The sequence below is a fragment of the Anser brachyrhynchus genome (assembly GCF_964034855.1).
Source record: "Anser brachyrhynchus genome assembly, chromosome: 1".
Taxonomy (NCBI): Eukaryota; Metazoa; Chordata; class Aves; order Anseriformes; family Anatidae; genus Anser; species Anser brachyrhynchus.
Window position 1 is genome coordinate 140,160,985 of NC_137694.1, and position 17,181 is coordinate 140,178,165.

The following is a 17,181-nucleotide window of genomic DNA, read 5'->3' on the forward strand; positions in this document are numbered from 1 at the left end:
TCCCGAGCTGCCGCTATCGCTAGGTTCATGGCTTCGGAGATCACGGCCCTAAATTAGCCACACGCTCCATCTCCCTCACCTCATACGCCCTCACTCTACTCTGTTTTGAGTTTACCTTGCCACGTGTAAAGCGAGTGGAGGCACAGTGGACACTTGAAGAAGCCCCAGCTTCCTTCATCACCTTGCTCCTCACCTGCCCTGAAGTGAGCTGCTTAAACCTCCCGCTCTTCCAGCAGCTGAGACTTACCCCACACACACTTTAGTGAGGGAAAAGGGTGACTTGCATGCCCCTCGGTCAAAAGCAGCACTGAAGACCTGGTGTGATCCAGCAGCCGGGCAGCTGCCGAGTCACCCACTGCACGCTCAGGGGGCTTGGAGACACACGCAGATCCAGCAGAGAGAAGCCAACTGCAACAGACTTGGAGAGACACAGTGGAAAACCACGGTGTGCCCATTCTTGGAGCTAGATGCAGAGAAAACGCACAGCCACAGGCTCTCTTGTTCACAGTCGGTGGATTAAGCTCACACAGCAGAATCAGAACCGATTGCTATTTCACCTGCAGGTGACAGTACACAAGCATGGGGACATATAGCATGTCGAGAGCAAAATCTGCAGCTTACAACCCGAGATTCAATCAGTCGTTTCAGCACAGGCAAGCCTGAAGTTACCAGCAAAAAAGAAATCCAGCAAGGCTGCCATCTATAAAAGATACTGTGAGGAAATTACAACAAAACTTCCCTTTCCTGCACATTGCTGGAAGCAGTTGCCACTTGGGCACATGGGCTCCAGCCTTGCCAGCTGCTCTGGGAGTGTCTGTTCCAGTGGGTGGGAGGTATGTGCAGGCAAGGTTTTATTCAAAACACAAATGGCCAAGAACACCTGATACTTTTTATCACCGCAGGTCTCCCCAAAACAGGATGAGATCTTCCAAGGATGGGCAAAGTTATGGTTCGATTGCAAAGGTTTGGTTTTATCTGAAACAAAATAAGCAACGTAATGACGTGGTGGGGAGAGATGATGGGCTCCAGCAGATCAATTAAGCACAACCACAGCTGAGGGCTGTAAAACTGTAACGTAAAAAGGAAGCTGCAGATGCCCGGCAATCAGTATTGATGTTTCTGTTGCTGGAAACATCATGGGAAAAATGGATATTTTATGAGAAACTCAAGAAAATACGTAAAAGAGTCACTACAAGTAGTTTAATCAATAAATCACTATACTATAATTGCAAATGAAGCAGGAGAATAAACAATAAAAACTACTGAAACAAATTATGTCATTAGAGAAGAAACTTACAATATTCCATAGTTTATTAGGGTGAGAGTCTTTTTACCACAACAGAAAAAATACCATCAGATATTTAAAGTAATAGAGTTTAAAAAGTTTTAAAATAAAAAAAGATCAGTTTTAAAATATTCCATGTATTTCATTAGCTTTTCATCCTTTCCTGATGAGATATTGTAATCGTGTCATGGTTTCAAGCAAAAGATGCTGAACACCCACATAAGACCTTCTGATTTGTCTTGCTTAAGTCAGTCAGTCTTCTGGACTCCATTCTGAAGAGCGTGCATTTAACCTGCAAATGGGTACGGCGGGATTCCTTTCACCCCTAGCCCAGTTATCTATCAAAAAAAAAAAAAGACGGGAAGAAAAAAGATAAATGCAATGAGTCACCACTACCAAACGCTCGCTTTTCTTTCAAAACCAGGCATGCTTTAATTTAGAAACGGACCGTGTCCAACTTGACATGCTACTGTACGTTGTATACTGCAGCTCATCACAGCCTGGAATTTCAACCTGTGCTCCTTCTCTAAAGCTAAGTAATCACAGGCCACAGTCTGTTCCTCAGTCCATCGTCCATTCCCCCAGAGCCTCTTCTCAGATACTGCTAGGCCTTAACTCTGCACTTTACAATGTAACTTTTGGTATGTACCTATATGGAAGACTAGGGCTTTAAAAAAAAACAATACCAAAGTGACGTTTTTTAAAGAGAGAATTTAGTTAAAACTAAGTAGAGAGTAAATAAAAGCGGACGTTTTTATCTGCCATTGTTTAGGACACAAACCATCTTCTTCCTGTAACAAACAGAAAACTCTCTCTTGGGAGGGGGAGCAGTAGAAAGAGATGATAGCATAGAAAATTTGCAGTATCAGCTACAATATGCCACATATTGCAGGACCTACGGGGCACTTCTTGGTCCATTTTACGTGCTAGTATGGATGTAACCAGTTAAAAATTTCAAACCAAAAAGCATTTTCAAATCTCTAAACACATTTAAATTTCTCCTTCTGCAACAAGAACCAAAAATATGAAGAATAGCTTAACGTGTATTATTGATGTTCTAACAGCCACCCTCTTCCCACTTCCCACCACTCCGACTGACTTGTTGTCTAAGCGCCGGAGGAAAAGAATGGCCTTCCGAAACGAAAGTAAAAAGAATCATTCACCTTGAAAATCCCACCAGCCTGCGGCTGTCGTGAAAGCCACTCTTTATCCATCCCGTCACAGGCAGAAGTCACATACATTTCTGAATAATCCTTTCCTCCGAAGCAGCAGGAAGTTGTCTTGTCAACAGGAAGCTTCACAGTCTGGATTCTTTTTCCTGGAGAAAAACACTCATGCTGTTTCTTGTTTGTCTACTTACAGCAAGGAACTTAAACAAATTATTGCGAATAACCAATGTGGAGCCAGGTGCTCCACAAAAACGAATCCCAGGGCCTAGGGAGGTCTCATGCTGTGCTTCAGCATACTGATGAGCACCGCGACAAAGAAGGCAGACTTCTGTAAACCACATGGTTGTTGACCATGTATCACTTGACAAGTTTCAATCTCAGTTATCACAAATGAATCCCGCCCCAAAACCCAGCGTGTCCTCTAATTAAATGCTAACATCCACAGCACAGACATCTACATCTGAGCTCATCATCTAGGCTGCCCATACAGGCAATGGAAATGGGATTTAATTCCTCCTTAAAACAGGTCACACGAAACACGCCCTAGACCTGCTGACTTCTCTATTTTAACTACAAAGGAAGCCCGGAGCGAGCGGAGCTCGTGCAACTCTCACTACGCCTCTACCGCCTGAAGTTAGGGAAGATTAATTCCTAGAAGATTTTCTTGAAATTTCAATAGCCTTTCAAATTAAGCTTGCATAAAATAGGGATCATGGGACACGTCTGAAGTTTACAAAAAAACTCGGGGCAACCATAAACAATATTATGCATTTATTATACCAACAAATAACTACCATCCTAATGACAGCAGTAAACGGATTGCCCCTGGCATCAACCAGAAGACTGCTGAGACGCTTCAAAGCAAATTTTTCTACAATTCCTCCCAAACCTGGGCAATATAATAATGGCTTGTACCCATTACGCCTGCTTTATTTACCTACAATTGACTTTCTCTTTCTGGAAATACACTAAAGCACATGAATACAAAAATATGTGATCACATACAAAATATGTGATTTCCCTGGCCCCCCATTTATGTGTGCACAAGGCTTGGTCCCTTTACAGCAACTAACTGGTCAACGGCATGTTGAAACGACGGGACAGAAACTTTGATAATGGGAACTTTGATATGAGAAAGAAAACGGAAAGTTTGGTCCACTTAACACCTATGAGAAGTTTTTGGTCTTCTCCAGAGCTGGGCACCATTTCCTAGGGTGTGTTTATCAAAGTATCCTCGTCTTTCCTTTTACGTGCCCCAAACCTTTTGCCTCACCCAACAATCTGTGCCTTGGTCTTTTGCAATGAGCAGCACTGCAGTGAATGTACATAAGCACAGCCCAAATGGCTTCACCTGTACCAGATCACTAAGCAGGGCACAAGCACGGGTGAGCACAGGGCCCTGTTACTGAGCTGTTGGTGCAGTCCTGGCTCAGTTTTGGCTCAGACCCCACCTAGCTGGGGTTGCTGCTCCCAACGGACAGTTTGGGCTCTGGTTTGGTGTGGGGAGACAGCCTGGCTGTGCAACATAAGCTGCAGTAAGTTACTTGGTGCAGGACTAAGGGAGATCTCCTGATCCACTTTACTTGCTAGAAGGAATGTAACCAGTCTATCCAAAACTCGGGACTGGGAAGGATGAATGGAATTGTCTTTGTCTTGCTGAATGCCCTGACACATGGGCTGGGTACTTTTAATTTGCTTTGCTTTTAACTCCAAAATAAATGAAAGAAAATAGCAAGCCAGCAGCGGTGAAAGAGCCTCTTGTATGTAATAGCCAGGGAAGTCTGACTCTGGGATTCCTGATGTTGTATAACAAGCTTATTTGGCACTGACCCACCCACAATGGCCAAAGTAAAAAACAAAATTAAAAAAAAAATCACAATCACAATCAGTGTAATGGTGCTTAGATTGTCAGAGATTATAGGCATATCTGGTTACCTCCTTTTCTCCCCTAAGAAGAGCAAATTTTTCAAAATATATAGAAACTTGGGAAGGAGAAAGTCCTGTCCGTTGCTTGGGAGTGACGAGGACCAAACCGAGTTCCAAGACAATGCTCCTGCCAACTGGCACCAGCAGCACTTTGTGGTTATCCACTCAGCTGGAAGTAGAAGGATTACATGGCTATGTGGGTTACACGGTGTCTTATAAAACACTCCAGAGGCCACCCCAGAAATTGGCTGACAGCAAGTCTGGGCAAAAAGGAGCAAGAATGGCATTCAGAGAGAGAAAACATGCGCTGTAGGAGAAGAGGCATGACCCCTGGAATAAGGGGAGAAACCCTGACTGTGCTTGCAGAGTGGTCTTAGCAGAGACAGCCTAGAAGATATTGTTTACAAAACTCTGAGATGAGCAACTTCTTGGAGATGCAGGAAAATCTGCACCTGGATGCCCTGAAATCCACCTGAAGAATTATTTACCTGTGCTTGGTACCTATAGATGAGAGACACTTAGCAAATCCTTTGGACCCCGTACAATTGAGGGATATGAAACACACCGATGAGGAAGAACTGGAAAATATCTAATTCCTCATTCAAAGGCACGGTTTCATAAAACTGGAAGTTCACTGGACGTGACCAGAGGTACGAGAAGACTTGGCAGCATGCAAGTTAGACATCCCTTTCAAGCCCTTTGCGCAGCCAGTGGGGTCAGCCAGCACAGCCTTTCTCTGCAGCACAGCCTGAATCCAAGGGCGGCAGCCATCTAGGCTAAAGAAGCCCCGAACTGAAAAGCCACTTCACCCTGACCCTCAGAGCCTTCATTTAGAAAAGATGCCAAACAAACACATCGCCTCGCCCATCCTCCTATAAATATAATCCAAGCTTTGCTATCAGTGAGACCTGAAAATCCCCCACAAGCTTCAGCTGAGCCCTGTATCAGTGGATGTATCTGACAGCCATCCCAGCTGTGCTTGCTAGCTATTGTGCTGCAAGAGAGGTTTTCAAGGAGTTATCTTCAAACCTGTCTGGATCGTCTCCCCAAGTAGTTACAATTCCCTCAGAATTCTGCAAATTGCAGATTTTACAGATTACTTTAAAAGAAAGAAGGCTCCTTCTGACACGGACACGCAGCCTGTGAAACTCCTTGCTGCTGCTCGCCATGGGTGCTCAGGGCTTCACACGGTTGAAGGGAGACAGAACGAGTTCATGGATGAGAAATCCACTGGCAGTTAGAGGTGCACCAGACACCACATCCAGCTCAGGAAGACCCTGAGATGAAAACAGGAGGAAGCTGGGAGAGCATTAGGCTGTGTACCCCACTTCCCCTCTTCTTACATTTTCCCTATGCATCTGCTTATGGACACTACTGTTATTAGCTTTCCCCTAAAAAAACACCTTACCTCCCTCCAAAAGGGAGCAGGAAAGGGAAAAAAAATGAAAAAAAAAAAAAAAGGTGAGAGCCTACAAGGAAAAAGGTACAAACAGGGAACAAGGGAGGAAAATGGTAAAGTCCACTGCTCCGTGAGGGTATTCACAGGGCTGCTGGAGCTTGCCCAGGTGTGCTCTGCCCTCTAGGAGGAGGGACCAGAAACAGGTCCCAGAGCTGCTGGGATCTCCCAGCTGAAGCTTCATCCTACCGGGCTTGTGGAGCAGGCTCTGCAGGACAGGAGGAAGTCCCACAGGTTGGCAGGGCCTTCAATGGGTATAAATAAAACGGCGATGGGAAAAACACTGCCTGAGCCTCAGTTAAGAGGCTCTGCAGAATTTGGAAGAGAGGTGGCAGCCTGACACGTGTGCCGGGGTCTGCAGCGTGCTGTGGATGGAAGAGGCACGCACCAAGGGAAGCTGGCATCCCTGAGCCTGCAGCCTCACAAAACCCCACAACTTCTGTTAGGGCAGGACCTGGGTTTGAGAGACCCCAAACGCAGCTCGGTGCAGCCTGTGCTGTCTGGAATCTGTCAAAACCAAGCTCCCATTCTCACCCACCAGCCCCTTGCAGACAGTGTGGTGCAGTCTCTCTCTCTTCACAAGTATTTATACCCAGACTAAACGATGCCTGGCAGACCACCAACGTTGAAATGGGAGCAGCAACACGTGACGGGCTCAATAATGTCTTGGGTGTGCCCAAGACACATTACTGTGGGAATGATAAAATGCCACGGAGTCTATTAAATATACTTTTATGATTTCAGTTGCAAAATTTATCACGTAAATAATTTTCAACAATAAAAAAATGTTTCTGGCATCAGTGGCATGCGCGGCTTGAATTAACTTTAGGTAAATAGCCCAAAAAAACACCATGCTAAAAAAAAGCAAGACATGAAATGGCTTAAGTCATCTTTGCAATTTCATGGCTTATCCATATTTTTCCATGTCATTTATCATCAATAAGGCGAACACTGGACGTGAGAGGATGCTAACTCTTTGAGAGATGCAAGAGGATGTCATCGTGGGTGTCTACCATCAACCACCCATCCAGGATGACTGCATGAGTGAGCTATTTGATAAGCAACCAGAAGTCTCTGGATCTATTGCCCTTATCGTTATGGCAGATTTCAAGTTCCCAGACATTAACACTAACTGGGAGTATCATACTGGCACAGTAAGGAAGTCTGGGGAATTCCAAAAGCATGCTGAAGATAATTTTCTGTCACAAGTACTTAGTGAGCCAACAAGGAAAAGCGCCCCTCCTAAACCTGTTGTTTGAGAATAGAGAAGGCCTCGTGGGAGAGGTGACAGTAGGTGGCCTCAGCTGGAGGACTGTGACAGGAGGAGCAATGTCTTTCCATTTGTGGCCACCAAAACTGTCAGGGACCACTTGTATCAGCTGGATGTTCCTAAGTCCATGGGGCCTGATGGGATTCACCCCAAAGTGCTGAACGAGTTGGCAGATGTAATAGCTGGGCCAGCCTCAACAATTTACTAAGGGTCTTGAGAGTCTGTGGAGGTCCCCGCTGACTGGAAGCCAGCCAACATTATACTGATCTACAGGAAGGGTACGAGAGAAGACCTGGAAAACTACAAACCTGTTAGTCAAACCTCAGTCCCTGGAAAAGTCATGAAGAAGATGGGTGCTATCAATGGGTATTTAAGGAGCAAAGCTATTATCATGCTTAGTCAACATGGGTTCATGAAGAGAAAACCCTGCCTGAGTAATTTGATCTCCTTCTATGATAAGGTCACCTGCTTGGTGGATGAAGGGAAGGCGATGGATGTAACATTTCTGCATTTTAGTAAGGCCTTTGATACCGTCCCTCACAGCATCCTGGACAAATTATCAGCTGTGAGATAAAACAGTATATGCTGTGTAGTGTTGGTGCAGCCTCACCTTGAATACTGTGTTCAGTTCTGGGCTCCACAACACAAAAAGGATGTTAAGGTACTTGAAAGCATCCAGAGGAGGGCAGCAGAGCTGGTAGAAGGGCTGGAAGGCACGTCCTGTGAGGAGGCTGGGGACACCTGGGCTGCCCAGCCTGGAGAAAGGAGGCCGAGCGGCGACCTCAGTGCTCTCTGCAGCACCCTGAGGAGGGGAAGCGCAGAGGGAGGTGCCGGTCTCTGCTCCCTGGGCACACGGGAACGGCACAGAGCTGTGCTGGGGGGTCAGGCTGGGATTAGGAAAGATTTCTTTACCATGAGGGTGGTCAAACCCTGGAACAGGCTTCCTAGAGAGGTGGTTGCTGCCCTTGCCTGTCAGTGTTCAAGAGGCGTTTGGACAATGCCTTCATTACTGTGCTTTGACTTGTGGTTAGCCCTGAAGTGGTCAGGCAGTTCAACTTGATGATCTTTGTAAGGCCCTTCCAATTCAACTAATTATTCTATTCTAACTCAAACAATTTGCACATATAATGGTAATCCAACAGCAACTTTATCTTTTCCAACACAACTGAGGCTGGGAACAATGGAGACTTATTTACAAAGCTAACTTTTAGGAGCAGAGACATAAAACTGCTAAATAAAAAGAAAAAATAAATAAAGAAAAAAATAATTATTTAAAAAGAACAGTCGTACCATTTCTGTGTTGAGGGAAGAAAAAAAACAAAACCTTACTCCTTGCATCTTTTTTCTTTGTTTAAATTCTGCAGAATTCAAGTCCACCATTGGCAAGGACTTACCTGTCTCTGGGTCAAGACGAATCACCCTCCCACCATCATAGCAAGCTACCCAGAGTTTGCCTTCCGTATCAATGCACATCCCATCAGGAATGCTCTCCTCTTTTTCCAGTTTGTATATACTCCTACGGTTGCCTGCAAGATAGAAAAAATAAATAAATAAATAAATTACACAATGTAGTTCCTTTTTTTGATGCTCTTTTCTAATGTACCACTCATGTTCCCTACTTACAAAATTAAATAAGTAACTGAATAAATTAACGTCATATATATATACATGTATATATATTCAGAACATGAGCTATGTATTCTAAAAGCAGATTGGATTTTTTGAAGTATGGGTTGCTTCCAGTCAGAGAAATTGAACTTTCAAACAGAAAAGACTTTCAAACAGATTGCTGGAACGTGCCAATAATCACTGTTCCAACACAAAGCTGACCTTCAGATATATAAACTGAGAGTTTATATAAACAGAGAGTTAGGAAAAGCATCAACTTCAAAGGCACACTGTCAGCTTAAAAACAAATAGTTCTATCTGAACTTTTATCCACTGTTATTAAAGAAGATTAAAACCAACTTTCCAACACTGTTTATTTTATGCTCTGACAACCTCAATGTTTCTCATATGTTGCAATACTTTTAATGAGTTTCCCTTGTGCTCCTAGGGATTATCAGATTGCCCACAGAAAAAGAAGGGGGGGACCACACCACTTCCTAACGAAAAATTCAATTGCAAACCAAAAACATAGCAGAGACATCAGGACAAGATGCTATACCTAAAATAACGCTGAATTCACACTGTTAAAGCTAACTGAATTTGAAATTTACAGGGCTCTTTTAAAGCAAAATTCTGCAGCCCATGTATTCAAAAGCAATTTCTTAGTCCAAGTCACTGGAATTTTCTTTTGCCCAAGCTTGTAGAAGCCCTTAAGGGCATGTTTTGTTTTGTTTTAAATAAATGAAGGAAGAAGAGCTTTGAGTTACTGCTCTCCAGTTGTTGCTTAGCTCTGTCTGCACGATCTTTATTTAAGAGCTTAGGTTTTAAAAAACAAAATGGGGTGAAAAAAAAATCTAAAGAAGCCTAGCAGAGGTTTTGCAAAAGACAGGCTCATGCAGCCACAGAAATCTAACCATCTACAAAATCTAACAAGAAACACTTTGCCCTTTTTACACAGGAAGATCAGATACACATCATGTTTAATAACAGTACTCCAGACTACTACTCAAATTCTATCATGCAATTTAAATATTTTATAATATTAGCAACAGCTTCTGACTAGTTTGAGACGGTAGCCTATGTGGGCACAAATGAGTTTTGATATGGCTTCTGCTCCTTTGTTCTACAGAGGATTCTGAAGAAGTGCTCTCAAATCTCAGATCACAATTCATCTTCTTGGTAATAACCAGCATGAAAACTAACACCACAATCTTCAAGCACAAGTGCGTGATTTAAAATAGGACGATTCATACCAATTTTTCCAGTTTGGAGATCATAATCAAAGGCATCCACTGAGTAGGACAAGCTGTCAATGTAAAAGAAGGTTTTGTGATCCAGCGACCAGTCCAGCCCATTAGAAATGTCCACCTGATCAAAGTGCTTCACTACGGAGAGGTCAGGGCAAAGTGTATACAGAGAGCCTTGGTTTCTTTCCAGCACAGCAGGTCGAATCTCCTCAGCCATCGTACCTGTGTGGAGACAAAGGGGAGGAAAGCATGTTCAGAGCGAGTGGGCTCTCCCCAGGGTTTGCCAGAAGGAGAAGGCAGCAGGAAGGGGGGTTTCAGAAAATCAAGGAAGAAACTGAGTTAAAAACAAAAGAGAAAGGCAGATTTCAGAAGTGCTGCCCTTAGCAGATTTCAACACAGAGCCTTTGTTTTGTCTGTTGAACTGTGACAGAAATGGCATGCAGTGTGACTTCTGCAACATGCTTTACTTGGTCACTCAAAAATTAAGGTGTGGGCAGCATTTATCTTCCAACATACCTGAACATTTTATATAGAAGAGACATTGCAAAAAGTTTCCTCCTCCCTAAGAACTAGCTTTGCAAAAGCCTTTTCAAAAACAAATCTCATCTTTGTGGTTCTAGGTTGTCACCTAGAACTAGCTTTGCAAAAGCCTTTTCAAAAACAAATCTCATCTTTGTGGTTCTAGGTTGTCACCTGAGACTGGTTCTTGAGAAGCTTTGTAAAAGCAAGTTAAAGTAAACCCGGGGACCTAACTACACAGCAGATGTACAGAACGGTGTTTTTAAAAACAGGAGGAGAGAGAGAGAGAATAAGGGTGTGGCTGAGGTGGAATGGTACCTCTAGAGATCATCCAGTCCCACCCCCTGCTCAGAGCAGGGTCAGGTACAGCAGGTTGCTCAGGGCCGTGGCCAGTCTTTAATACCTCCACAGATGGACACTCCACTGCCTCTGGGGGCAACCTGTGCCACTGTTTGACTATCCTAATAGATGATCAGTAAAAGAGCTTTCTTACATTTAAACACAATTTCCTTAACTTCTATGTCCATTGCTTCTTGTCCCGTCACTGGCACCTCCAAGCAGAACCTGGCTCTGTCGTCCTTACCACCACCCCCATCAGGTACTCATACCCACGGATAAGATACCCTGAGCCTTCTCTTCTCCAGTGTTTCTGTTGGCTCTTTACCAGCACTCAAAACCAGTACACCAACAGGGAGGAGGAGACAAGGTCAGTGCCTGAAACTAGGTGGGCTCCTAATAGCAGGCCTCTTTTTACAAAAATAGTCCTGATAAGATGTTGGCCAGGTGATACAAATGCATTTCTAAATGGGGTTAAACTCTGCTTGAAGAATAAAATCTGATCTACAAGCTACAAATATGAATATATAACATGAACTATGTAGTTCGTATTTATATATATATATCAACTAGGAATGAACGCTTACTGCATCTACAAGTGATCACTGCATGTGGTCTGTAAAACCTAAGGGGAGGAGCAGGGCAAGCAGGGAGCAGCAGGAGAAAGGCAGCAGACCCAGCATACCTGCGAAATACCTCCCCGCGGGATCCACTTTCCCATCGTTGAATCGGTTGTTTGGTTTATCCTTGTCCACGTGAGCGATGGTGGTTACCAACTGCTCCTTCCATTTCAAAGCAGCGAACCTGGTTCCCAGGGTGACGACATAATCCCCCGATTTCCGAAGAGCCACGGAGCTCACAGGGGCATCTAAAAACAGGGTGCAATGGACGAGAGGCACGTGCTGTGAAGACATTTCTTTCCTGCCCAGCTGCCGCTCACTTTAGACATGCAAGCAGTTCACGCTGGACTCAGTCAGACCACAGGCATGAGAAACAACCTACTTTTCTATCAACAAAACTGCACTGCGACAGGTCACGATGCCGTGCAGTTCAGACATGCCTCTAGCAGCACCAAAAACACGCTGAGGAGTGGCAGAGCTTTCCAAGGGTTAAAGCAAAGCAGAAAATTAGTAAACGCTCCACGGTTAGTTTACACTATTATGCAGTAAAACCTCAATTGCAGGTTATTATAAAGGAATTAGTTTTAAAAAAAAGAGAGAGAGAGAGAAAAAGAAATGAGTGTGAAGATAGTATTTCTGTAAAAGCCTCAATCGGGTATAATGTAAGGAGTAACAACTTTAAATAGAGCAATAAAATCTGGGATAGTATTTACCAGACAAGACTTAGGAATATGCACAGGACTGATCCCCAACATTTTAATTAAAAAAAAAGACAAATAACATTACTTGCATTTATAGCTTTACAGAGGTATAATTAGGTAATAGTTTCACTAATGCTTATAACCCCCTTAACCCATTGCTGCTGATGACAGGAGCTGCTCCCTTCCTGCTGCTTGCTCGTGGCTTGGGCTGCCCCTTTGCTGTGCAGCCCTAGCAGGCCACCTCTGTGTTAGAAATCCAACGCAGGCACTGCCCAGCCGCATACGTGCTTATGCATGAGGACAGCTGTCAGGACACACGCAGTTCCCCAAGCAGCTGGGATGCACCGCTAATTCTGGGTCTAACTTGGATAACTCCATCACAGGAGATGTGTGAGCACGCTGCTGAGGCTGCTGGTGGTCTGGGCTCACCTACGCTGGGCGAGTGGGTGCCTCTTTCCCCTTCACAGCACAGCACCACAAGGGGAAGGGGTGCATCAGGTTGGAAAGATGGATACGGCCACCCCCCCGGTCACTGCACAAATGCAGCATAAGTGAGCGTACCAGCCCTGGTGCCTGGCTCAGCCTGCAGAGGGCTTTGTTAAGCAGCATCCACAGGAATGGATTTCTTTGCAAGACCATTTTATGCCGGGCAGAAAAGTGACCATAAGGTCTCCCCCCAGCACGGGTATGTGCGTAGCGGTGTTTTCCCTGCGGAGCAGAAAAGGGCATTTGAAGGTACTGCTAACCATGGGGCTGTCGTAATTCTCCGTAAGCTTCAGTGACGAGTCACTTCCCTCTCGTTTCCCACTTCGGACAAGAACCCACTATTTTAATCACATGGCACTCTGCAAATGTTCTTTTTTTTTTTCCTATGTCTGTTAATCACACTATTCTCAAAGGCATAGCTATTAATTATGACTGTTTTATTACTAAACAGAGGAAATTGAAGGAATTTTTTTTAAAAAAAAAGAGAAGTAGCTACTTCAGCTCCCCCTGTTCAGTTATCCCTTCTGCATCTCCAGAGAGGCCACGCACAAGGCACTGCACCTCCGAGAGAAGGCCTGGGTTAGGGGGTGCTCCTTCGGCCAGGGTAAGAGGAAGCAAGTTTGGGAAACAACAAAATCAGGCCTCCCTTTCCCTGAAGGCTGGTATCTGGGATAATTTTAAGGGCGGAAAGTCTGGATCAGTTTGTTGTGGATAATGCGAACAGTTTACGGGTGGGCAAAAGCAAGGGGTTTTCACCAAGAGGTGCTGAATGCGAGGAAAGTACAGAATGGTAGAAATATTAAAAGCCACGTAACTGAAGTACTTAAGGGATTTTGTTGAGACAGAGGAGCATTTACGCCACCACACCGAGAAGCAAACCTGCGGCTCTTTCTTCTCGCGGGTTAGCGCGCCTGCTCCTTCCAGGGACAAATACACGACCGAGGCTCTGGCTGCTATCGCTGTTACCTTACGGAAGAAAGCGGGTACCGGCCCGGCAGCGCCTTACCCAGGGGCACAGCCTGCACCTGCCCGGTGCCGGGGCTCCAGCGGCAAACCCTCCTGCCCGTGATGTCGACGCAGAGCAGCGCGCTCTCCCTCTCGTCCCACACCGGGGACTCCCCGATGCCGTAGCCGCCGCTCACGACACACTCCACCCTGACAGACGACATGCCTGCGGGGCGGCACGGCGCACGGTTGCTCACCACGGACCCGTTTTGTGCCCCCCTTTTCCCACACCAACCCCCCCCCCCCCCCCCAAAAAAAAAAGCCCCGGACCCGCGCAGCCGCCCCCCGTTCACCGGGCCCTCCCCGGCCGCTCCTCCTCCCACCCACCGCGGGGCGCCGTCGTTAGGAATAAAATAAAAAATAAAGTAGAAAACAAAGCGACACGCCAGCCGCGGCCCTACCTGCAGCCAGCAGGGCGCCGCGGGCCCCGGCCGCCGCTTTTATGGGGCGGGAGGCGGGGGCTGGGGGGCGGCCGCGCTCCGCCGGGGCCCGGGGCCCTCCCCGGGGCTCCGCAGGCCCGGCCCGAGGCCCCGCGGCCCCACACGAGGCCCTGAGGCTGCCCCCGGCCCCATGGGGGTTGTGGGGGCCGTGGGATCACGACAGGGCTCCGTGGCCCTGGGGAACCTGTGGGTGTTGTGGCTGGGGTGCCCGGCTGTGCTAGCGCCGGCGCCCCGTGACACGGTGGATTACCTTTTGGCTTGGGTCCAGTCGCCCCCGGAGAGATCCATGATATAAAAATGGCTCCGCTGGCGGCGCTGCGTGTCCCGTGGCTCCTGGCAGTGCCAGCTGCTCCTTTCCACAAGCTCCAGTGTTAGCGTGGCTGCTCCACAGCCTGCCCCTCACCGGGCTCCGGCCCTTCTGGCAGCCCCGCTACTCCAGCGGCACCCACACAGGTCTTCCCGCCTGGTCACAGCCCCCATTACAGGCTTCATCAGCTCCTCACAAATCATACATCTTCCTACTGGCAGTTACTGGGTTACCTCTATCCATGCGTCAGGCACTCGCATCTTGGTTTTCATTCGGCTCCATTTGCTTTTCTGTTTGGGAAGTTGACGGGCGACACGTCCTCACCAAGACGTGTTTCATGCAGGCTTCCCTCAGTGTAACACCGATACGCTGCCTATCAGCCTACTGTCATCTTGCCTGAGTAGTTTGGCTCTTTATTTTATGGGCTCGTGTAGCATTACTGCTGCCTATGCTAAGCATCAGTTTTTCTCTTTCTGTCCCTGCTGTGGTGTCATGTAACACACAGCAGGATTTCATCCCAGACCTGAGGCAAGCGCATTAGTACTGCCTGCCAGCACAGAAAACACACATCCAGAGAGAAAGTACTGCAGTAGCTGCTGGGTTTTTGTTTGTTTGCATACAATTTACAAGGAAAGAAGAGGTATTAAAAATGAATAAATTAAAGGAATTAATGGATAATTTGTAAGTACAGTGAAATTCAATTGCCACTTTTTTAAAAGCTCAGCCACGTTTGCTGCTCTCCCAGTGTCCTTGCATGCCACAAGGCCATTTGGGATGTGCACGGCTCATGCAATATCTTCCTGACATCACCAGCGAGAGATGCTCACACCCGCAACCCACCTGGCGGGTCTCTGCTCCTTGCTGACTTAGGCATTTGCCAGCATGGTTTGGAGGCATCAAAACAAGCTGTGTGTTGGCACACACCCTGGGAGAAAATTAACAGCTCCTGTGAGCTCCAGGTTACAACACAAACTCTCTCTTCTGCCGAAGTGACAAGTATTTTGAACTTAGATCTCTAGTTACACAGCACGGTACTCCTCTCTTTTGCCTTTGCTGTAATAGCTAACCCAGGCTCGCTGGAAGGTAAAATAAAACAGGGAGCAATTCACGGGTTCCTTCATTCATGAAAGCCTTCACAAAGCGTGACAGCTGGGTCCTTCTGGCAGCACAGGTTTACCAGGGGAAGGAAGAGGGCAGGGAAGGTGGCTGCCAAAGGCTTCCCACTGCTTTGTCACAACCACCGCATTTACCACACAGCTAGCGATAAGGAGCCCATGGCATCTCTGTGGCCTCCTAAGGGGATAGCTGGTGGCTCAGCGGGCCCACCTTTTATCCACGTGGTAGGGCTCCTCACACACTTATTCCTCCAGTTTTACAGGAAGCAGGGGAAGGGGAACCTTTCCCTCGCCCAGGGCTCAATGGGGCTCACAGACCCCCCTCCCATGCATTTGTATTATCACGGCCACTAATAGCACGAGGAATAGATCTGTGACGTGAGAGGTCGCCCAAGGTGAGGTTGCAGCCATCGCCCAGCATGCCGCCAGCCATTACCTTCCTCACCATTCAGGAAATGCTCCGCAAGCCTGGGCGACGGCCCCACGTGTCACAGAAATCCCCTCAGCCATAAGGCAAGAAGGGGAGGTAGGCACTTTCAAGGCTTATAAAAAGAAAACACTTTTTGCTTATGCAGGTTCCTGGAAGGCTGCAGTTCTTCCTTCTTTGCCATGAGCATGAGCTCGTTATTTCTTCATCTTTAGAGCCTCCTCCATCTTTTTACGTTCATCTTTAGTTTCCTTTGGTTTGCTTCCTCATCCTTCCTCCTCCCTGCTTGCAGGTGCTCCCCTGTGACTTTAACCAAAAGGAGGGGAGGCTGCAGGCCCTACCTCCGCCCGGCACAAAGTTCAAAGGCCACAGATCGCACCGCCATTTCCTACAGCTCCCCCCGAGCACCTGAGCCCACATCAGGCCTCTTCTACAGCTGGGGATGGCAAGGCCACAAGTGTCCCGCTTCCCAAGGCTGTGTGTAATCCTGCCCTGCTGTGACACCCACAAGGGCAACCACAGCGTGCACCTGGGAGTTTGCCTCTACAGGTTAACACCACAGTCTAGGAGAACAAATAAACAAACAACCAAACAAGCAAGCAAGAAGTAGAAATTTAAGATCAGTCACTGTGAACTGTTGGCTGAAAAGCAAAAGCTAGTGCTGCCACACACTTGTTTTCTGCCAGGTATAGTTCTTGGAAGGAGCTCGTGTGTCTGCATCAAGGTTTTATTTGTTAGCATCAGGTAGGTCCGAGAGCAACTGCTGAGAAGTCACAAGCATTTACTGGTCTGGGTGATCACAATCACGTCTTCAAATGGTCACTGGGTTTGAACGTTTGCCAAAGCATTTACCTGCTTTGCAAGCTTCTCCTTGGGAGAAGGTGGCATGAGCTGTTAACAGCAGACTTGTGCCCACTGACAAATTTATACATCAAGTCTAACACAGACTGCTAGTGTACTGTTAAGGAAGCTAATGCAGAATGGATTATGAGTCTTAAATGGGGAATCTTTTCTAAAGGGGATTGCACCAAATTACCATGAAGTCATACCAGAGCATTTATCCTTAAAAGTCCAGTTTCTCTCACAGAACTGGCAAAGGTACCCTTGATTTATTAACATGCATTATGCGGGCTTCTTTGAGGAGCATTTCGTGCATGCTGGACACAGTCCCTTGACAAAGCATCTCACACTGTATATGCAGTGCTATAACCAGACGTTATGTGGCCCTTCCCGCTGCAGTTTCTCAAACATCCCTCACACGTGC

At 46.6% G+C, this 17,181-nt stretch overlaps 1 protein-coding gene across 4 annotated transcripts; it reads right to left on the bottom strand.

Moving 5' to 3' along the window:
* Window positions 1-1,178: 1,178 nt before the first annotated feature.
* On the bottom strand, window positions 1,179-14,785 carry LOC308192081 (regucalcin). 4 transcript variants are annotated; one of them, XM_080585258.1, is made up of 7 exons: window positions 14,319-14,785; window positions 13,630-13,794; window positions 11,502-11,684; window positions 9,968-10,183; window positions 8,501-8,632; window positions 2,449-2,603; window positions 1,179-1,623 (listed from the first exon to the last, which is right to left on the bottom strand). In XM_080585258.1, exons 2-7 carry the CDS (start codon window positions 13,790-13,792, stop codon window positions 1,573-1,575), a joined length of 900 nt encoding a protein of 299 aa, XP_080441384.1. In that variant the 5' UTR covers window positions 13,793-13,794; window positions 14,319-14,785; the 3' UTR covers window positions 1,179-1,572. The 4 variants fall into 4 exon arrangements, with proteins under 4 accessions (XP_080441384.1, XP_080441383.1, XP_080441382.1 ...); XM_080585257.1 differs by lacking the exon at window positions 14,319-14,785 and adding an exon at window positions 14,030-14,238; XM_080585256.1 differs by lacking the exon at window positions 14,319-14,785 and adding an exon at window positions 13,956-14,037.
* Between the last annotated feature and the right edge of the window lie 2,396 nt (window positions 14,786-17,181).

What these genes read in the sequence shown, in the direction of transcription:
- LOC308192081 (XM_080585258.1), bottom strand. Translation starts at nt 13,792, where the DNA reads ATGTCGTCTGTCAGGGTGGAGTGTGTCGTGAGCGGCGGCTACGGCATC. An exon ending in GGTGCAGGCTGTGCCCCTGG is followed by an intron (nt 11,685 to 13,629) that starts GTAAGGCGCTGC and finishes CCCTGTTTTTAG; the next exon opens with ATGCCCCTGTGAGCTCCGTG. An exon ending in CGCGGGGAGGTATTTCGCAG is followed by an intron (nt 10,184 to 11,501) that starts GTATGCTGGGTC and finishes GTCTCCACACAG; the next exon opens with GTACGATGGCTGAGGAGATT.